The sequence below is a fragment of the Notechis scutatus genome, chromosome 1, assembly GCF_049901735.1.
Source record: "Notechis scutatus isolate UNSWTSFEM ecotype Mainland chromosome 1, rNotScu1.2, whole genome shotgun sequence".
NCBI lineage: Eukaryota > Metazoa > Chordata > Lepidosauria > Squamata > Elapidae > Notechis > Notechis scutatus.
The window spans coordinates 133816327-133839284 of NC_142009.1; the positions used below are offsets into that span (position 1 = coordinate 133816327).

Here is a 22958-nt window from a genome sequence, read left to right on the forward strand (position 1 = left end):
GCGAGGCGAGCTCTTTCATACATAGAGAGAGGGAAAGACGCCGGCGTGCTCCGAGAGGCTGGCTCTTTTCTCTAGCCGAGGCTGACAGGAAGTGCCTCCAGGGCCGTGGCAGGCAAGCCGCGGGTGTTTCCTGGTTCTCCCCAGCGCGCGCGGCTCTGCCACGGCCCTGGCGGGATGAGCGGAGGGCCCAGCGGGGAGGCACTCGTTGCCTTGGTGACATTTCGGGTGCCTCCGCCGCCTCCTCGCCCATCGCAGGTGGCGGTGGCGGTGGCAAGCGGTGGCGCTTTGCTGAGGGAAAAAGAAGACAGCGCAGCTGAGGTGGCCGCACCAGAGAGCGTCAGTGCCGACCCCGTCGTGAGGATAAAGGAGCGGGATAGAGATTCAGTCAGAATCGGCTAGAGAAAAGGGGTCGGCAGTGACGCTCTCTGGTGCGGCCACCTCAGCTTGCCAGCCTTGCCCCGCTATGAGACGATACTGTGACAGCCGCACTCCCTTCTCTTTCCTCGCCTCTCCTCCCTTCGCCGGCAGGAGTGTGCGCGCCTACTGCCACTGCCGCCGCTCCTGAGGCCATCTGGGGCGGGCAGGTGGGAAAGCAAGCAAGGTGGCTGCGCTGTCTTCTTTTTCCCTCAGCGAAGCGCCGCCGCTTGCCACCGCCACCGCCACCTGCGATGGGCGAGGAGGCGGCAGAGGCACCCGAAATGTCACCAAGGCAACGAGTGCCTCCCCGCCGGGCCCTCCGCTCATCCCGCCAGGGCCGTGGCAGAGCCGCGCGCGCTGGGGAGAACCAGGAAACACCCGCGGCTTGCCTGCCACGGCCCTGGAGGCACTTCCTGTCAGCCTCGGCTAGAGAAAAGAGCCAGCCTCTCGGAGCACGCCGGCGTCTTTCCCTCTCTCTCTATGTATGAAAGAGCTCGCCTCGCTCGGAGCGTTTGGCGAAGCACACGAGTTTTGCAGTCGGAGAGGGAGGAGGCGGCGGCAACGGCAGGATGCTGCAAGTCAGGACCTTGCATTGAAGCAGCCCGGGGGGCACGTAGCCACCTCCCTCCAGCCCACCTTGAGGATTTGCCTTTTGTTGTTGGTATACTTGGCTTCAGGCGCTCCTGTGGCCGCCTTCCCTTTGCCTTAGAAGGTAAAGTGAATTATTTTAAAAACCTCCGCTCATCCCGCCAGAGCCGTACGGGCTGGGCAGAACCAGGAAACACCCGCGGCTTGCTTTCCCGGCTCTGCTCAGCTCGCACGGCCCTGATAGGATGAGCGGAGGTTTTTAAAATAATTCACTTTACCATCGAAGGCAAAGGGAAGGCGGCCACAGGAGCGCCTGAAGCTGTGTCTCCTCAGGGCTCCGGTTGCAGGGAAGAGCCCTGACTGGCTGCACGTGGCTGCGCCAAACGCAGAGGCGTTGCTGTAACGCTACGGCAGCAAGGGAGAAGGGAAATTAACGGTGGCGGAAGGTCTCCCGATATGAAGTGCTCCACCAACGCAGGCAGCACCATATCCGGGCATGCAACAAAGTACTTCCAAACGGCAAGCCCCCCCCCCCGCCATTCCCCCCCCCATTTCACATGTTTAATATGGGCCTTAATTTGGGGGGAGGGGCTTAATTTGATTTTATGCCAATAAATCATGCTGGGGCTTCCTATTGGTGGAGGCCGTATTGTTGGAGAAACACGGTAGGTTCATCAAGACACTAATCCCAGTTATTTTTCTGAATGCCAGATGAGCATTTGTTCAGTAACTAAGAATTAACTATGTATATAAAATCTGTAAGTGCACCTTCTGTGGGATTAATATGTCCACTGCTGCTTTGGTATAAAATCCTGAAAAGCTTTAGTCATATGAATAGGCCCTTGGTCTACAATGTACATATAGGTAGATCTAAATATATTTATTAAATGTTATTTTTAACAAATTGGGCAATTTATTTGAAGCAGAGTTGCAGACTGGGAGGGGGAATTCCTGATGTCGAAAGGCATAGTATTCAGGCCTGGCTGAGTTAGTTTGGCCTCTGAGATACAAAATTTCAGAAAAACCTTTTCCTGGGAATTAAAATAGAGCAACAATACTCAATAATCTTTGTTGCAGGTTTGTGAGACCCAAATCACCTTTCTTTGAGGAACAGAACCCTACCTTTCTATGTGCAACTCAGCAAGTAGAAATACAAATAGGAATAGGAATAGGAATAGGAATAGAATAGAATAGAATAGAATAGAATAGAATAGAATAGAATAGAATAGAATAGAACAGAAATAAATACTTTATTAGCCAAGTGTGATTGGACACACAAGGAATTTTTCTCTGGTGCATAAGCTCACAGTGTATATATAAACAGCACATAACAGGTCATAGATCATAAATCATAGTTACAATCATTAATCATAAGTTACAAACAATTGATAAATCATAAGAAACCAATAGGAGAAGATAGTAGGAAAGATGAGAAAATGAGAAAAGATGAGAAATGAAACAGCGCTGAGGTAATTAAATGTTCAGCAGAGTGATGGCACAGGGGGAAAAACTATCTTTGTGTCTTGTTGTTTTGGCATGCAGTGTTCTATAAATTTACATTAAAATGTAGGCAGTTCTTGATATGGATTGGGCTAGCAAGTCTAGTTTTTTGAAGGCAATGAAAATAATTCTCTAGGTATCCTCCCAGATGGGAGTCTGTTATGCTTTACTTGGAGATGCCAAGGGCTGAACTTGGGTCCAGTCTGCAACCCAAGTTACAATATCATACTATACTTTGGCTATTTTGTTATAGTACACCACTTCAAATTTAAAAAATGATATTGGACAGAAGAGCAGTGGACTGAACCAAAATGTCAAGAAAGGACACATCACTAATAGGGATGTTCCTACTCTATAGTTAAAGATGGGCCATGGTCTTGGATTCTGGTTAGTGATGGATGAAGATGTCTCTTTGTCCTGATTTATGTATGATTACTCCAGTATATATTGGAGGGAAGCGATGTACCACAACACTGAATTGTTTTTCAGAGCAACTTTAGATTTAGTTTATGCTTCGTTTGCCCTGCAGGTCTTCATTGCTGTGAACTGCCTTAGTACAGATTTCTCCTCACAGAAAGGGGTCAAAGGCCTCCCTCTCAATCTTCAAATTGACACCTACAGCTACAACAACAGAAGCAACAAACCCATCCACAGAGCTTACTGCCAGATTAAAGTCTTCTGTGACAAGGTAAAGCTGCCCAAGTCCTTCTTGAATCTTTTGTTTTGGTCAAACATTTAATATCGCCTCAATAGGTACCAAGACATGAAAAGAAAAAAAAAATCAGCAATTTGGATACAAAGGTGATCGGCTATCCTTTGGTTCATTGGGGTTGGTGAAAGAGAGGGTTATTCTATGGTCGTGGGGAGATGACCAGTAAAAAGATACCAAGAGATGAGCATCAAAGTAACACAGTGTACTATGTATTGTACATTATGCACAGGTAGTCCTCAACTTACAGTCATTCATTTAGTGACCATTTGAAGTTACAGCAGCATTGAAAAAGTGACATATGAACATTTTTCACACTTACGACCACAGCAGCATCCCACGGTCATGTGATCAAAACTCAACGCTTGGCAATTGAGTCATATTTATGACAGTTGCAATATCCCAGGATCATATGATGAGGTTCTGGCAAGCAAAGGGAATGGGGAAGCCAGATTCACTTAACAACTATGTTACTAACTTAACAACTGTGGCAAGAAAGGTGGGGCAAAATTAACAGATGTCTCACTTAGCAACATAAATATTGGACTCTGTTGTGGTCATAAGTCGAGGACTACCTGTAAGTATGTATGTATGCATGTAGGTAAGTACGGTAGGTAGGTATGATGTATTCTGTTTGTTCCATAGTGCTGTCCTTGAGCAAGTTGAAATGCAGTCAGATTTTTTTTTCAGCATTTGACACTGCCTTGTTGTGATTAACTGCATTCTACCTTTCATACAGTTGTTGGCCAAAGGCAGATTCCATCAGTTCTCTACCCCCTTCCTTTTTTTTTTCTCTTCCTTTGCTCATTATTTTGCACAATGAAGAATCCTTGTAAACTCAAAATATTGCACGCTATTTTATGACCTTGAATTCTATTTCCAGTAGAAAACAGAGCTGGACTTCCGTTCTTTATACACACAGGATATTTAATAAATTTGAGTAACAACCAACATGAATTTTTCTATTCCCTCTTAGATTCCACCTGTTAAATTTTATTTTATAATTGATAGCATGTAGATTATAGTTTTATTTACTTCACAAATCTTACCTAGAAGATTTGTGCCCTTAAAATTGTGGTAATTTTAGTCTGGCTGAACTTTATTAAATAAATTGAATACACGACACAATTTTTGATCCAGGGAAACTCTAAACCCTGGTTATTTTAAGCTTTTAAGAACATAACACTGTACTTCATCTAGTCTGCCAACTTTGGCCTACTTGGTTTTTTTCCCAATGACTTTTGGCATTTCCACGTTTGTTATCAAGTGGTCACTCTGTCCTATAAATTATGTCTGCATCAACAAAAAAGTAATGCCAAATTTAAGTGAGACATTGGGGAATAAGGCTTATCTGTTTAATTTCTATTTAAGACCGCTTTAATCAAGATTGCTTTGAAAAAGACAAGAGCAGTTAAAAGGAATTTGTAAAGCTCAGTTCAGATTCCAGCTTCTTTTGATCAGCTGGCGTGACACAACCTGCCATTTCCTCAGGGGTTTCAAGCAATATGCCTGCATTTTCTTTCATGCTGTAGTCAATAATAAATCTCAATCTTTAATTTATTTTTATTTCAATGTTGTAATGTTTTATTATATATTTAATATTACTGTATACTTTTATGTTTTAAATTTAGCTGTCTAAGCCCTGAAAACTTGTTTATAGACAAATCTGAACATGAACTGCTTCTATAGCCACTTGGGCCTAATGATTAAGGCATCACCTAGAAAGTGAGAGACTCTGAGTTCTAGTCCCACCTCAGCCTGAAAGCCAACTGAGTGACCTTATTCAAGTCACTCTCTTTCAGCCCAACATACCTCACAGGGTTACTGTTGTGGGGAAAATAGGAGGAGGAAGGCATGCTGGATATGTTCTCCACCTTGAGTTATTTCAAAAAAATAGAAAAGGAAGGATGGTGCATAAATAAATAAATAGTAATGGTAGTAATAGTAATAGTCAGGCCCTTTTAAAGATTTGGTTTTTTTAAAAACAACAACAACAATCATTTGGCCTATAGCTATAGATCAATTGCTTGTGTTCCCTAGAAAAACAACCATGTTTTTCAAGACTGCATTTGTCCCAGCAGTTTCTGATATTAAGCCAAGGTTGTTTGTTTCCTTGGATGGCATCTCTGAGCTGCAATCAAAATAGCCCCATCTCACTATCAACTGTTTTTCTGTCCAGTCTCCATGATGTCACGCCTTCATATCGTACCCAGCACATAGCTGAAATAAGTGTTAAATTGTCTTTAGATGTTCCAGATGTTCTTCTTTCCCCTTGTTATCGCTGTGGATACAACCTGACCCACTTCATTGCCCTATTATGACCTTTTAGGACAGGGGTGTCAAACTCGCAGCCCACGGACCAGATGCGTCACATGCTGGCCCCCACCCCTGCTCAGTTTAGCAAGGGGGGGGGAGAAAGTCCTGATACGTCACATGAAGACGCCGTGACGGCGTGAGTTTGACACCCCTGTTTTAGGGGGTAGGATCAGTACAGATCCACTTTAACCTGGCGTGGAGCATCTCTTTATTCTGAGATAAAAAACATCATGCTGGTCATAAAATTGGCAGGTGGATTACACTGCCTGGAAGTTATACACAGTCTTTTAAAACGGGCTCAAATGTCATTTACAAGTAAATGATGGTATTCACCATTACTTCAAAGAATATATTTGTTAGGACCGTGTATGCCATTCATAGCCTTATCAAATATCTTAATGGTCTGTTGGTAGGCTTACAGAGTAGGCTCTGATTTCCTAGGTCCTGATTTACTTAGCCCTCATGCCCAAATGGTATGTGTGGTAATTAAGCTTCACCCATGATTATACAAGTTTGCCTTAAGGTTATTGCAGGTGGACTAGCTTGTGTACTACACAATGTGTAATGTACTACACAATGTGTAGCGCCTGACTTCAGAGAGACCAGGGAAGTTGAACTCCAAAGATGGATTTGAAAAAACAACTCAAGAACTGGACCTTATCCCTCCCTCTCTCCCTTCCTCCCAATAGGGAGCAGAAAGGAAGATCCGGGATGAAGAACGGAAACAAAGCAAAAGAAAAGGCAAATGCAATGACCCCAGTTCTCAGCTGAATGCCTGTAAGTAGAAAATATAGAGTGCCTTCTAATGGGGGTGGAAATAGTCAAATAAACCTTATTTGCTATGTAAACCAGAAATGAACAAACCTCCCCCCCCTCCTTTTCCCCTTTATTTTAGAAAGAAGAAGTTACCTATTTTGACTAGGGACAATTAAGTTACTGGTTCCACTGAACTTTGAGTTAAGAAAGGAAAATATTCCATGTGAAAAGGAATAATGTAAACTGTTCGAATGTCACTGGAGTAAGACAGGCAGTGCTTTATACTTTATAATAATGTAGGTCCATACCTATATCCATAATTATATTTCGAGGTCAGCTCCCATTACTTGCTTCAGCTCCTGCCCACCTAGCAGTTCGAAACCATGCAAGCGCAAGTAGATAAATAAGTACCACTTTGGTGGGAAGGTAACAGTGTTTCATGCACCTTGGCATATAGCCATGCTGGCCATACGACTATGGAAAATGTCCTTGGACAATGCTGGCTCCCTTGACTAAGAAATGGAGATGAGCACCGTGCTCTAGAGTCGGACATGACTGGAAATTACCTTTATAATTATACCTTTAACTGTATCTGGCTGAAAATTTATTAGACTGCCAAATCTTGCAAGATTCCAGTGTTCTTGCATGAAAATTCAGGGAAAAATATCAAAATCAGATGAAATTTCATTTGAAAATATATAACACCTTATTGTAAAATACAGGAAGTTTATGAGATTTATCTTGTAAAACTTTTGGCTATTGAAGAAAATATATTTTTGCCATATTATAGTGTGTGACCATATTGAATTATTTATAAAAAATAATAAAGGCGGGATATAAACAAACAAACAAAAATATCAGTCTCGCTTTATATGAGCCTAATTAATTAAATTAAATTAAACTTTTGCATAGTTTAGAAATGGATTTACAGCCAAACTGTAAGAGTTCCATGGGGTAAAATAAATTAATTTCTGTCACTAAAACTGTATTTTAGCTTAAAGCTTAACAGATAACAGATAATCAGAGTTGGAAGCGACCTTGTAGGTCATCTAGTCCAACCCCCTGCCCAAGCGGGAGACCCTACACCATTTCTGACAAATGGCAGTCGAATCTCTTCTTGAAAGTCTCAAGTGATGGCGCTCCCACAACTTCCAAGGGCAAGCTGTTCCATTGGTTGATTGTTCTCACTGTCAGAAAGTTTCTCCTTATTTCCAGGTTAAATCTCTCCTTGTCCAGTTTCCATCCCTTATTCCTTGTCTGGCCTACAGGCGCTTTAGAAAATAGCTTGACCCCTTCCTCCCTGTGGCAGCCCCTGAAATATTGGAAGACCGCTATCATGTCTCCCCTGGTCCTTCTCTTCACTAGACTAGCCATGCCCAGTTCCTGCAACCATTCATTGTATGTTTTAGCCTCCAGTCCCCTAATCACCCTGGTTGCTCTTCTCTGTACTTTTTCTAGAGTCTCAACATCTTTTTTATAATGTGGTGAACAAAACTGGATGCAGTACTCTAGGTGTGGTCTTACTAAGGCTTTATGGAGTGGTATTAGTACCTCCCTTGATCTTGAGCTTCTCACAGCAACCACTCAGAATTATTTTTGCAAATTGACAGATACTAGATACAACATGTACTAGACATCTGGGTGGGAAGAGAAGCAATAATTATTTCTTTTATTACCAGGTTGCCTGGAGTGGTTGGGAAGGGAATTTTGATGCTCAGGAATCTGGGGTACCATTGGGGTTGGATTTTCCTCCCCCTTTCCTATTGATCAGCTGGAGGTGAACACGTAACTGGCCCAGAATGTTCCCTGTTTGCTTTCAGAGTTTATGGTGAGGAGAAAGGAAGATGATAGCAGTATAGCTTTCAAAGGATTGAGAAATACAAAAAGTGACATGTGGAAGAGCATTTTGTATCAGTGGTGGAGAACATCTTAGCTCCAACCCAGTGGTGGGATTAATTTTTTTTACTACTGGTTCTGTGGGCGTGGCTTGGTGGGGGTGGCAGGGGAAGGAAACTGTAAAATCTCTAGTCAGAGGTGGTATTTGCCGGTTCTCTGAACTACTCAAAATTTCCGCTACCGGTTCTCCAGAACTGGTCAGAACCTGCTGAATACCACCTCTGCTCCAACCGCAATCCATATTGCTAAATAAAGCTTTGTAAGAAGTTTAAAACAGAGCCTCCTTCACAATTCAGTGCTTTTTTAAAAAAGTCTTCTGAGACATACTTAATTTTAAGTGCCCCTTGTTTCTTCTCCTCCCTACCAGTTTCTGATGTCAAGGTACCTATGCTTCCCTCCCATAAGCGAACAGACATCACCATCTTCAAGCCATTTATGGATCTTGACACTCAGCCAGTTCTCTTCATACCTGATGTTCATTATTCAAATATTCAGCGTGGAACTCATGTAAGTTTTCTTTGTTGCTAATTTTATCAAAGGAGGACAGCAATTTGAAAAGGATGAGCGGGTGTAGAGAGCTGATCCATGTCACCTAATTGCCTGCAGTTAATTGGTTGTCCTTTTGGCAATTTGAGGGACAGACAATAATTTCTTGGCCTTTTTAAACATTGGATGGTGAAACGGTATCCCTGGAGACAGACTGCTTAGCATTGTCTTTGCAGAGAGGATAAAGTGATATTTTAATGGATAGTGCTGACCACATAATCTGGAAAGCTTCAGGAACCACAAAAAGAGGCTGGACATGCAAGTGGCTTGCAAACCACTCACTTAAGATATATCTGTGTATTTTTCTTCTGTGGAAACCAAAGATTGATTCTGAAGGCAGCATTAATAAGGCTAATTCCATTTTGATGCATTCTAACTTCATTGAACTTTTTTTTCTATCTATACTGACCTTATTTATATCGCAGTGTCAAATGCTGTACAGATGCACTAATTTAATTAGTTAAATCATTTCATTTACTGCAGCTAAAGAAATAATGTACTCTCTCCTGCAAGAGCATCTCAATGAGACTTTAATTCAAAGATATTAAAGTAGAGGAAGCTTGACACTAAAACAAATAGAATTATAAGCAGCAAGAGCCCATACTACATTAAAAACCCTCATAGAACTCTCAAAGCTGCTGTCCAGAAGATACAAAATAAACTCCCTTTGAAATAAAAGAGTTTCTATTTGTCATGAGTTATCTGGAAATGAAAGAATACGTTGTATTGTGTAAAGAATCAATCTTGATTGCCATCACATAAAAACTGAAGTCCAAGTGGAAAAATAGTAAGGGTACAGTACCATAAGAGAGGTAGGAACAAAAAAAAAAAGTAGTTGCATTTATCTAAATATAGTGGGATACCATTTAATAGGTCCAGAGAATGAAACATTGCGAAAGACAACAATATGCCAGCATGCTTTATGATGATGCTTATACTAATTGATCACTTGTCAACATGGTTCTAGAATATTTAAAATAGCTTGTTTCCCTCCTTTTCCTTGTAGAGTTTTCCTGTTGCATCTGATGAAATGGAAGGAGAAGGGTAAGTTTTGCTACTATTTTTCTTATTCAAGTTCCAATTGTATTTACAGAATGCTCTAGCTATTTTTGTTCTGTTTAAGTGGCTTTCTAACTGGGCTAGAATATGCAGTATGATATAGCATAACCTTCCCCACCCAGTGCTATCTAGAAATAATGAACTATAGTTCCTATGGCCTTTTTTTTTTTGGGGGGGGGGGTTATATCACTCCTGTGATCATTGTAGCCATACGGGTCAGAGATTGTGAGAATTATACTTTTACCTGAATAGTTTCTCATCGAGCAAGTAGATTATTTTACATCATACAGGTAGTCCCCGACTTACAACAGTTCATTTAGTGACCTTCAAAGTTACATTACTGAAAAGTGACTTATAACTGTTTTTCACACTTACAGTATGATCATTGCAGCATCTCCATGGTCACGTGATCAAAATTCAGACACTTGATAACTGACATACGTTTATGATGGTTGCAATGCACTTAGGTCATAATCACCTTTTGCAAACTTCTGACAAGCAAAGTCAATGGGAATGCCAGATTTACTTAACAACCGTGTTACTAACTTAACAACTGCAGTATTTCCCTTAACAACTGTGGCAAGAAAGGTTGTAAAATGTGGCAAAATTCACTTAACAACTGTTTCACTTAGGAACAGAAATTTTGAGACCAATCGTGGTCGAGGACTACCTGTAGTAAGTCAAGGACTACCTGTAGTAAGAAGAAAAAAAACCTATTCTCCACATTTGCGTTTAAATATTTTCCCAACTATATAGTGTGGCATCAGAGAAGCCAAGAAATATTTCAGTTTTGGAAAAGTAATCATTCTTCATGCATCTGTTATACCATTCTCAGATTGACTCTGTACTTCTATGATCTTGTCTCCTTGTTACCAATGGGTAATTCAGCTAAGTTATTACCAGCTCATTTGCAATGCAGCGGGATTCAGTCAGAAGACAGTTTTCAAATATGGATGAATCACCTTGACATGCGCCTTGCACTTGTTAGTTTATTCTAAAACAATGATGCCTTCATGTCTGTACTGACATAGAATTATGCCATGCAAAAGACCGTTCACAACTACATCACCTGATTTATGTGTATACCAATTTTCTGTTCAGTGCAACCTTGTGAACAATTTAATGCTTGAACTGATATCTGTGGTGCAGCATGGGGGAAAGTCAGTGGCTCAGCGGAACAGTACTTGTTTTGCGTGAGGTAGTTTCAGGTTAATTTGCCAACACATCTAGTTAATGGATTTCAGTTAATAACTGTTAAGGAACAGGCTGTTCTGGCCAGTGTTCTCTAAGTGGATAAATTGGACACAAATCTAAACTCCATATAAGGAAAGTAAGTATTGAGATGAGCATATGAAAAAAAATACACTTTCCTTTTCTGCAATGCCAACATTATGTGGCTGTTTTCATTTACTGTTATTACATCCTGCCTTTTCTTTGAATGCCCAAGGATGAGCTAAGAAATAGTCAGTGGCTTAAAGTCATCCAGTGAGTTTGCATGGCTGATGCTGAACTGTAGCCTGGTTCTCCCCATTCTAGTGGTTAATTATGAAATCATACTAACATAATGTGGTAGTGTAATTTCAGGACCCTTACAATAAAATGAAGGCCCTCCTAATGGTTACAGAAGTGTGTTAAACATATTGTCTCTTGATTATATTGGCTATTAACATCTTAACTAGGTGCTTAACTGTTAACAGCATAACTAGTAGTTATTACATAATTGTATATTCTCAGTTCATTTCTCTTCAATGCCTTGAAATGTTTAGGGACAGCCCTCTGCCTGGTAATTGCAATAATGCCAAAATGTTGTTTGGATTGATTAATTGATTAACTGATTTCCTTTCAGGTCTACCATGAAGAGAGGAGCTTACATAAATGAAGATGAATTTGCTGCTAATCCAATTAAGATATCCCGAATAGAAGAACCAAAAAGAGGTAATCCATCCCTCAAGGAATTTTAGTTGTTATTAAATTTATATTTCATCTTTCTGCTTTAGTAAGCATTCAAGTCATCTTACAATAGGAAAACAAATACAAAATACAAAACAGAGCCATAAAATTGAGACAAAATCAGCGTAGTCGTTCGGTTTGTCAAAAGAATTGTATTTTTGGCATTTTTCTAATTACTGGGGGGCGGGGGCGCTAAACACATCTCCTACCGTAACTGGGGATCAGAGGAGTCCTTCTCTCATATATTAGATAGGTGAGCTTCTGGCAGTGTGGTTTTCCTTTAACACTGTAAGCCACCTGGAGTCAACCACATTTGAACAGCTATATAAATTTGTTTAATAAACAAATCTTCAAAAATCTACTAAATCATTAAGCAGGTTCTCTAGTGGGATAAGTGGTCCTCAGACAGGCCCAAAGATATTCAGGACTGTATTATAATGGACAATACCAAAATCTTAAATAGTGTCTGGTTGGCAATTAGCAGCCAATATCAGCAAGGATCATTCAGTGCAAACCTTTTGTAATGTCTCTGTAATGTCCAGGCAATCTCAGCCTGGAATGGAAGTCCCCCAAGAAAGGAGGTCTGGGGCTGTCCAGTTCTAAGCCAAAGATCACCCCAAATTGTTCAGGAGGAGATATTTTTGTGACTGTTAATGTCTCTACAGTATCTCAGTCACTCAAACAGAGCAACAAGCACTCAGAATTGGAAGAGTGTTGGATGAAGCTGTGGATCAATAAGAGATAAGTCCAGTAGACTTATGCTTGCCATCCCATAGCCTGCTGCATCATAAATTAACTCAGGCGATAGCTTGGAGAGCTGTCAGCCAGGCCTCTCCCACTTGCCAGATCCATAATTTCATTCAAAATTGAATCCTAGGTAATAGATGTTATACTAGCAACTTATCTGCCAGTAAAAAACAGGTCAGAGGACCTACCTTCATTGCTTTCTTGATTGTCGTGGTTAGACTGCAACCTGAAAGGAAGGTCTTTTTCCCTTGCAATGGCCAGGTAGCAGTTTCCTACCATTTTGCCCCCTGCCAGTAATATATAAAAAATATTTCCTCCCAGTCACGTTCCATTCCTCATTTCCCCCCATCTTCATGACACATCTCCCAAAACCATACCAATTGATTACTAAATCATCAATTTTAAAAAAATCATCTAGATGGACCAAACCTTTCTCTTGTTAGAACTTTGCTTATGCATGACATTGAATTGGTTGGTCCAGTTGGACTTATACAGTTTCTACAAGAGGCATGGGGCAAGCTAATTATAGCCATTGGGGCCAATCCTGACTCTGTGATGTGCTAAGTGTAGTGCAGTGAATCAAGATTTCTTCAGAGGGCCTCCAGGCTGCAGGTTTTAAACAAGGATTTCATGATATGGGGGAAAACCCTGTCATTGAGAAAATGGTGCTACCAGAGATATTTTGCCTTATATAATGGGAAAAACTCTTCTTTACTGCATACAGCTAGTATGCTGTAGTAGTTAATACATTGGATTCAGAGTTAGGAGAACAAGGTCAAGTCTACCTCAATTACAGAAGCTCACTAGGTTATTTTCAGTGAATCTCTTTCAGTCCTATTCTACCTCATAAGTTTAATGTAGGAAAAAAATAGGAGAAGAGGAACTCAACCTAGAATTACAAAATAGTTGTAAAATATACAGTTAATAGATAAATATATTCAGATTGCCTAGAAACATCCCAAGGCTGGTATTTTTTTCTTCTCCCTTCCTTTCCTGATAAGGAATGAATATGTGGATACAAGATATATGTGGAGTGGCCTTAATTAAAATTAACCTCTTATGTATAAGTGATCATTTGATTAACTAGCCAGGAAGGAAGATGAGAAAGAATGGAGTTGGAGTTCCTGTAATGTTTTACAGAAGAGCTCGTAGACCTAGGCACTCGTGAGAAACCAGACCTTGTCTAAGTAGTGTGTTCTTGGGAGTCAAATCCAAAGTCCAAAAGCAGCTAAGTCAAGAAATATGTCACATTTTCTCCATGTGACTTCTCAACAGGGCAAGTGCTGTCAGTTGGCTTGTTTTTCTATTTTGGTGCAAGTCACAAAGTGAGTCACTGGTTTCTGTTGAGAATTCAAGAATCTTATCTGTGTATTCTTTCAGACCTCGTTTCTCCTTGGAGTTCATTTTTAAGCTCCTTTGCTTCAAGGATTTTTTTTTCTCTGTCTCACTTTGGAGTTTTGAACTCACCCTTGTTGATTGACACGTTGTTAATATAACAGTAGCACATATAATCTAAGAGGACTTTGATATCAGTTGTTCAGGAGAAGTAAATTGAGGACAACCAATATATTAGGTTGAACTTTCTGGCTTTAAGTGAGCTTAGTCTCATCAGTTTTTTTTTTCAGAATTAGATTCAAGAATTGTAAGGAAACAAAACTCTGATAGCATTCTGGTTTGTTGAGTACCTAGGAACTGGTGTTTACAGAAGGAGAAAACTCAGTATTTCCTGGTAAGGCTAGGAAAGCTTTTTTTTTATACTTGGCAAACAATGCTTGTCAGGTTAGACAATATTATATTTGGCTGTATCAGTATTTTTCAACCTTGTTGACTTTAAGATGTATGGACCAATTCCCAGAATTCCCTAGCTAGCATGCCACCTGGAAAATTCTGGGGAGTTGAAGTCCACAGATCTGGAAGTTACCAAGGTTGAAAAACACTGGACTAGATAGGCCAATGTTTTAATTCAGTAAAGCAGATTCCTGTACTGTCACATGTGCTAATTAACTGTTGTATTTCTTCGGAATATAAACTGAACTACAGAAACAGAATTGTAGAGTGCCTCCTATGTTAAACCTCTTCAGGCAGTCTACTTGCATGTGATTCTTGCCCTAGATCCTGTCTCTCCCCCCAAAAACTTGGTTATATTCTGCAGAGACTCTTTCCCCTCTGTTACTGAATTACAGGTCTAACCTGACAGAAGGAGGAAAATGTAGACACATGCTAACTGAGTCTAACTGGCTTAATTTAGTGAAACTTCTGATTGTCAGAAGGTTCAACTCCCTCTTAGATTACTGTAAGGCATTACTGTTTCTTACATAGAATATTATATTTTGAAAGTAAAGTAGAAGGTTAGGTTTCCACCCCGCCCCCCAAACTTAAACAAAAATTTACATCTACATTATTACTTTAAGGTCAATAGTGTATTTTAATCTCTTCAGTTTATTCTGTGATAACAGAAAGTCCTTGATTGTCCAGACAATTTTAAAAGGCATCTAATATATTGATAATGGGGGGATACATAGCAATAAATTGGAAGCATTGAGCTTCACGATCCTTTATGCATTTTTAGTTTATTTTGTTTAAAAAAACAAAACTTAAATATAGCAGTGGCTTGACTTCTAAATCCCATCCTTTTTTGCACAATCATATCCCTCCAATATATTTGAGGAACCATTGAACAAACCGAAGGGAAAAAAAATCAAGTACCAGTGTGTTAATTGGCTCATTGTTCAGAACAAATTTGGAAACCTGGCAGGGTACCCTTCCAAACCTTCTACTTGCTGCCAGCAGCAGTGGAGGTTAATTTACAGGGGACTAGAGGCCAGACTATGCTATACTGTACTGTGTGGTGACATAATTGGCCGTGTATTAACTAAGCATTGGGAAAGGGACTGCATATATTCTGCCTTGCTCTGTCAAAGCAAAATAAGGCCATTGCCATATTAAAAGTGCTATTTCTAAATCACCTCAGGCTAAATTAATTGTTTCATGTTTTGTCACCTGCTTTTGGCAAAGAGAGAAAATAGTGTTTATAATTTTTTCTCTCCTTTTATCACCTTTCTTTTAGTGTTGTTGTATGTCCGGAAAGAATCAGAAGAAGTATTTGATGCACTTATGCTTAAAGTTCCATCTCTGAAAGGTCTTATGGAAGCTGTAAGTTGTAAGGATCTTTATTATCATATGTTAAGAAAAAAAATGGAGAAACTTACCTAACTTCTTCTGTGCACGTAATCTAAATGGCTACTGTATGCTCTCTAAGTGTAGGATTTCAAGTGCTTGAATTATTACAAAAAATTTGGACTTACATTCTTATTCTGTGTTAGCATAGAGCATGTACTTTCTAGTTGGTGCGATTCAAGCAACAGTATTATTTCTAGCTGGGACATCCTATCTTGCACAGAAACGTGTAATAGCACGCTTGGGATAACACTGGAACCTGACCACTAGTATCTTTATGGATGGCCAGAAATACTGCATGTGACATGGGGTGTGATTACAACTAGTAACATACAGTGGATTACACCGTCTCTATCTTCCTAAAAAGAATTATGCGAAAGGCTTAATTGACCATAACCACAATGGAAGACAAAAGTCAATATCTATAGGACTTCCTGCTGCTAATCATGACATAGGAAAATATGGATTTGTGCTCATACTATTTAATGGAAGTATAACAATTATAATGTTATATACAGTGTAACAATATAACCTTGGTTGGGTATGCAAGCAGAAACCTAAGAGTTGAATCAAATGCAATGGGGTACTTAAGAATTATATCAATAATGAATGAGTGTTGAATGAATGTAGACTGAAAACAAAAAGGTGAGTGATCAGTACAAAAACATTTCAGAACCATGCCTGTTTCATGGTTAGTTTGTGTTTATAAGGATTTTCAACTGCTATTCTTATGTTATTTTTGTTGCTTTAATTTGAATTGTTTTTATTGTTTTCACACTCTTTTAATTGTTAGCTGGCCACAGTCATGTACGTGAGATGGGCGGCCTATGAATTATTAAATAAAAAAATAACTGATGTTTGAACATTTAGAGAGAGTGTGAGAAGTTCAATTTGCAATCAAATAAAGAATGGAAAAATTGAGAAACTCAAGAAAATCAAACAAATTATGATTGAATGGGGATGACGGGAAAAAGAGGGAAATAAATAAGAAATTTAAAATTCGAAAGATGGCTAATGTAGAACCTACAATAGTAGAAACAACAATCGTTTGCAAGGATAGAAAGATATGGACAAGTACAGTAAAGGGATTAACTATATTTTGCTATTTATTTCTTTTTCTTACCTCACGCCTTATTTTCATTAGTTTACTATTTCGTTTTCTCTGTTCTGTACATGGCCTAAAATTGCTTATCCCAAAAAGGGAATAGAATGAGGGGTATATATTTACAGTACTTAATTCTAATTTTTCTGGGTATCTATTTTCATTGGTTATTTATTCACTTGTTAAGCCAAAGGCTGATTTTGGAGGAAATACAAAAACTACAGAATAATTTTAGGGCAGAGCACTACTATAAGTTTCAGAAAACCTACAGATTTCTATTCAATCATATTGATCATTCAAGAGGTCATTTTTGTTTGGAGAAAATTTAGTTGTCAAGTAACTTCTTCAGTTGCAAGTTTCAGAAATGTAACTTTCTCCACACCAAATTTAGCATTCATTATCAAGAAAAATGCATTGTAAATTAAATGTTATGTTCATCACAGGTTCATAATAACACATTTTTAAGTATAAATTGTATTTCTCTCTCTTTTATCTCTATCCCATGCTGCTAACCTGGATGAAGACATTTTTTGTATATGCTTCTTCATGGTCATAGGTATATGTAAATTCTACTATAAAAAAGAATCATGAAAAACTGAAAATTAAAGGAACAAAATTAATGGCTAAGGTGTTAACATGGGATATATATAAGAAAAGCTTTAATTGGGCTACTTCACTGTTCCATCAACAGACACATCAACCTACAACCAGTCTACAAACCCCTCAGAATTCAAATCAACCGCACAACCAACCAGAGGCAGCATTGGCCCTCAATCAACCTATGCAAGCCCCATCCCAACCAGTATTTCACCTCCCAATGACTCTCACTTGATCTGACCTCCCCATCACGAGACCTTCACTTGACACAACCCACACCTGACCCATCAAAAACCCTCACCTGATGTGACCTTCACCTGATGTGACCTCATCATCACAAGTCCTACTGATCACGACCCTTATAAGCAGAAGAACACTTGACACTGATATCCTCTAAATTCTGCTGAATATGTTACCTAGCCTGGTAACAAAATGTTCGGAAACCAACCCACAATTTGTGGGAGTTGTGCACAGTTATTGAGAAATTCAACAGCATACATCAGAGATTAACTCAGTTCAGATATCACACTAAATTGTAGCTAAAGAAATTTGCTTAATTCAACCTGTTCTCTGATTTGGGAAGCCATAATTTGTGATCAGTGAGGAAACCAGTCTGGAACTATGATTTATAAACTCGACATTATTAAATATGGGCTGGCTTGATGCGTGACCTGATAAGGCATGGGTACAACCACTCCTCCAGAGATTTCTGTTCTAATAAGAATGAGCTCACAAAGACAAAATGGTCACCATGAAAGTCTGCTGTGTGATGTTGGGCCAGTCATTCTCTCTCAGCTAGACCCATCTCAGAGGGTTGTTGTTGTTGTAGGGAAAATAGGAAGGAAGTGTGTTGGATATGTTCGCTGAGTTATTTGTAAAAATAATAAAGGTGAGATGCAATACAAATAGAAATAAATAAAAATAGTCAATGAAATCATAGAAGCATATTTATATCATTCTCTTTTTTTGACAGGGAATTTAAATCATGATTTCAGTTCCAGTGTATATTTTGTCATAGGTATTAGCAAGTAATTCTGCTGTTGTGTATTGTATAAATGTATTTTCTCTTCTGTGGTTCAAAGATTTAACCTTTTTTATTTGGTTTTTATATTTAGATATCTGACAAATATGAAGTCCCCTTGGACAAAATAGGAAAAGTCTTCAAGAAATGTAAAAAAGGGTGAGTTTATCTAAATTAAAATTTCTTAATTGGTGTGCAGTTCTTATTTTTTTCATCTTGCATACAGCCAACTTCTCCCTTCAAAGTTGGTTTATAGTATGCAAATGACCTTTTTATTGACAGTGAACTGAAACATGGTAGGCTGCACAAGGTAAGAAAAAAGGTTGATACCTATAGCTAAGTTATGACATTTTCCTTAATGTCTTAGTATTTGCAAGGTTTCTGGCTAATAGACTTGTACTGCCTTGATTACATTTCCTCCGTGGCTTGCTTAGAAACTAGTCCATAGTGGTTTTTTTTTTCTTCTGATTAAATGGAAAGCGTGAAGTACAGACTCTTTGCTTAATATAATTTCCTCATTGAGAAGAGTGTGCTACTTTGCTAGGCTAACCAGAATATTCTGATCTATTAGGTCCAAAGATGCTAACTTGTTCATTACTTTGGTTCTGACAGTTTTTGGTTCCGCTGTGATAGTATGTCCTGTTCTTAATACCCCTTTTTTTTCTTAGTATTTTAGTGAATATGGATGATAATATTGTGAAGCATTATTCCAATGAAGACACCTTCCAGTTACAGATAGAAGAAGCTGCTGGATCTTACAAACTCACTCTTACTGAAATCTGAAACCTACTTTTTTGGGCTCCTTGTGGGATCTTTCAGTGAAGGCTCTAAATACAAAACCTCATTTGTTTTTGTCCTCAGGATCTAAATATGTTTTTAAGGAAGAAGTTATTTTATTCTTCCAAAGAACCTTTGGAATATCATTTTTTTAAAAAAAAAATACGAATTATCAATTGATAAATCAGGCCTTTTGGCTGCAACAGTGCACTTGAAACAGAAGAACAGACATTGATTTTATTTTTTTAATGAAATTTGCATATATAAGCAAAGCACAATTAAAATGAACTTGTTATATTATCAACACATTCCCTTATTCATTAAATATATGTGTAAGTTTCTTTATCAGCTCAGAACTTCCAAAAACACCTTTGGTGCTTATGGGAGTTTCAGAAAAGTGTAGGACTGGATTGTTGTGATGTTTACAGCTGCCCAGGGCATAAGACTATAATTTTCTGCTACAATTTTTTGTTTCTTGCTTTATGAAGAACTTTAATTGTATGTAGCCCACTGATGAACTATATCTGTATATAAGTGTGGTGTATTTTGAAGGGTTGTAAATGTGTACATAGATTATATTATATATAATATTCAGGATATACAGCGGTAAGATTAGATATCTATATGCATGCATAACATAAAGCATATGGCGAAGCCAACCTGAAAAGGCTAAATGTATATAAGCATATCACTAAGAAAAGCAATCTTGGTGCTAAATTAATTTTTTGTTGAGCGTATTCAATCTCTTTTAAGGGAACATAGGTAAAAGGATATTTTTGCATACTTTATTTAATTTCTTTTTATTATTAGAATCTGATATCAGACTTCCTCATGTATCCTATGATTATAACTGAAGAAGCATTAAGCATCAACATTGGTATTAGTGATTTTGGGGCTTCAGTTCTCATTGCAATTTCAAACACTATTATTTTCTTCGTTCCAAAATGTAGATGCTTACCATTTTAATACACGAAACAGAGATTTTCCATTATAAATCCGAGTCCATTTGCAAGGTTTATGGCATAGAATAGATGCTTCCAAAAATAAGCTCTGCAAGCTGTTAGCAAACTATAATCCTGGTTTCATTCAACATGTTAAGTCATTATGTAGTTTGTTTTGTGCAGGGATTTCCAAGCTGTACAACCCCCAAAATGTCAGTTTAAGAAGATTGTGATTTAGTCAACCAAAAGTCATTAAAAAAATTAAAATAATATGTGAGCCAGACAACATAAGGGGATTCCTAATAGAGTCCACCCACGCTGCAATACCAATGCTAGTTGCACAGTTGTGAAGAGAATGCAGTACGTTTTGAGGAGAAAGTGATGTAGACAGTCAGGGGAAACACATTACCTACTATAACTAGCCAATAAAACTACTTGTTATTTTTTGGGGTTGCCAAAAGAACTATATTTTCTACATGTTTATTTTGAAATACACTTTCTCCATACAACGTGCCTCCACACTATATAATATATGACCATACTCCAGATTCCTTTTGATCAGACTCCAACTTTATTTAATATGGTTAGATTTGTATATTGTTTTTAGTAATCACGTTGAATGTCTTTTATGGGCCCCAAAAATATTTTGAGCAAATATACAAAAATTAATAGTAATAGAGAAAAAAAATCCACATGAAGCCCATTTCTAAATGGCATTCAAGTGATAAACCTGCATTGTTGGCTGGTTCTTGACTTTTCTGTCGCAGCCTTCCCCAACCTCCTGACATGTTGGCTAGGATAATGCAAATTGCCATCCAGTACCTTAGAGACCATGAAGCTGAGGAGGTTAATTCTGCAACAGGCTAGCAAAAAGTTTTGTCTGGAATTTTAGACTCTTTGTTATTTGATTTCTTTATTGTGTGTGGTTCTTATTACCACTACTATTATTATTATAACTATTATTAGTATTATGTATATTGCATAGCAATAGAATCCTGAGAAATGTTGAACAGATTGTATATGTTGAAGCAAACCCAAAGAGAATCCTTCCCTAAAAGAAAAATCTAGTAACTTTAATAAAATCTAATAAATGCAAATAGTCGTGTATTTACAGATTAAAGATTAAATAGATCTTGTTGATGAAAACTAGAAACAGTTGCTGAAAATGCTGTCGTTAATAATTCAGAGTTGGAAGGAAGATATTGTATCGAGAATGTTTGTATCTGTAAACATGCATGACAATTTCTGTCTTTTGTAGAAAATTGAGGTTTTGCTACAGAAAAATTGAGCAAATATAAGATTTTTCTCTATTAAGAACGAATGCACTCATAGTTATATTTATATGTAATGTATGAATTAAGCTGTTGATTTATTCTGTGGGACATGGGGCTTTTAACCATAGTCATATTTGTAGAGTTCAATGGAAGTGATTTTGCCCATGTTTGCTTTTATGTGTCTGTGTAATTGAACATTTGCTGTAAGGCAAGAGCAATTAAATTTTATATGTCTATTTGTAACCATTCAGTTAACTTTGACTGGTATTTGTTGTAAGTGGAGGTGGGTGTTTGCTCAGAGCAAGCAAAGGCAACACAATGCCCACAGATATCTAAAACTGAAGTTTTGTTTTCCTTCACTTCTACTTCACAGCTTTTTTGAAAATAAAAAGTTCTTCTGGGTGATGATAAAGTTATTAAAAACAAAAAACAAAAAGAGATAATGGGGAGATAGATTAAATACATTTAGTGTAATTCTGTTCTATTCCATTTACCAAGAGACCTCTTTACAATATAGGACAAATTATTATTCTTTTGATTAAAATGAGATGTGGTGTGGGCGATTTTCAAATGAAGAAAAACTTTTATGTTGATATACTGCCCAAGTAAAGCACCTTTTAGAATGTTTTCCTCTTGTAAAACAGAACTGGTCCCCATTATACAGCATATGATATTTCTAAATTAAATTTCATCTACATTTCCCTAGTTATATCCTCTTTCCCACCATTTGCTAATAGTAAGATTATATTTCCTTTTGTTACTATATACTACTGTACATCTAACATAGTGTTTCATTTAACTTCACTTTTCATAATGATATAAATACTGTATAATGTCATATAACTATAACATTATAAAAATACACTACATACAAGGATCCTGACAGACTGGAACATTGGGCACTATCTAACAAAATTAATTCAATGGTGAAAAAAGTAAGGTTCTACATTTAGGCAAGAAAAAACAAATGTACAGATGGTAACTGGCTCAATAATAGTAACAGAGAGGGATCTTGGAGTCCTAGTAGACAATCACTTAAATATGAGCCAGCAATGTACTGCAGCTGCCACAAAAGCCAACACAGTTCTAGGCTGAATTAACAGAGGGATAGAATCAAGATCATGTGAAGTGTTAATACCACTTTATTATGCCACACTTGGAATACTGCATCCAATTTTGGTGACCATGATGTTAAAAAGATGTTGAGACTCTGGAAAGAGTGCAGAGAAGAGCAACAAAGATGGTTAGGGGACTGAAGGCTAAAACATATAAAGAACGGTTGCTGGTATTGGGTATGTCTAGTTTAATAAAAAGGACTAGGGGTGACATGTTAGCAGTGTTCTTTTGGGTTGCCACAGAGAGGAGGGAGTCAAGCTATTCTCCAAAGCACCTGAAGGCAAGACAATAAGCAATGGATGGAAACTAATCAAAGAGATAAGCAACCTAGAACTAAAAAGAAATTTCCTGACAGAACAATTAATCAGTGGAACAACTTGCCTCCAGAAGTTGTGAATGCTCTAAAACTGGAAATTTTGAAGAGATTGTATAACCATTTGTTGTTCTGTTCTGTTCTGTTCTATTCTTC

General features: G+C 38.2%; 1 protein-coding gene and 1 long non-coding RNA gene across 7 annotated transcripts in view; one reads left to right on the forward strand and one right to left on the reverse strand.

Moving 5' to 3' along the window:
- The window catches only part of GRHL1 (grainyhead like transcription factor 1), a 60784-nt gene extending 39168 nt beyond the window's left edge, over positions 1-21616 (forward strand). For all 6 annotated transcript variants that reach the window (XM_026674329.2, XM_026674330.2, XM_087946356.1 and 3 more), the window contains exons 9-16: positions 3035-3193; positions 6220-6307; positions 8550-8689; positions 9735-9772; positions 11634-11722; positions 15552-15637; positions 18476-18540; positions 19050-21616. In XM_026674329.2, the coding sequence (XP_026530114.1) occupies positions 3035-3193; positions 6220-6307; positions 8550-8689; positions 9735-9772; positions 11634-11722; positions 15552-15637; positions 18476-18540; positions 19050-19164 (780 nt within the window). In that variant the 3' untranslated portion in view covers positions 19165-21616. The remainder of the gene's footprint in view (positions 1-3034; positions 3194-6219; positions 6308-8549; positions 8690-9734; positions 9773-11633; positions 11723-15551; positions 15638-18475; positions 18541-19049) is intronic.
- The window catches only part of LOC148133000 (uncharacterized), a 70608-nt gene that overhangs the window by 20345 nt on the left and 27305 nt on the right, over positions 1-22958 (reverse strand). The window lies entirely within an intron of this gene.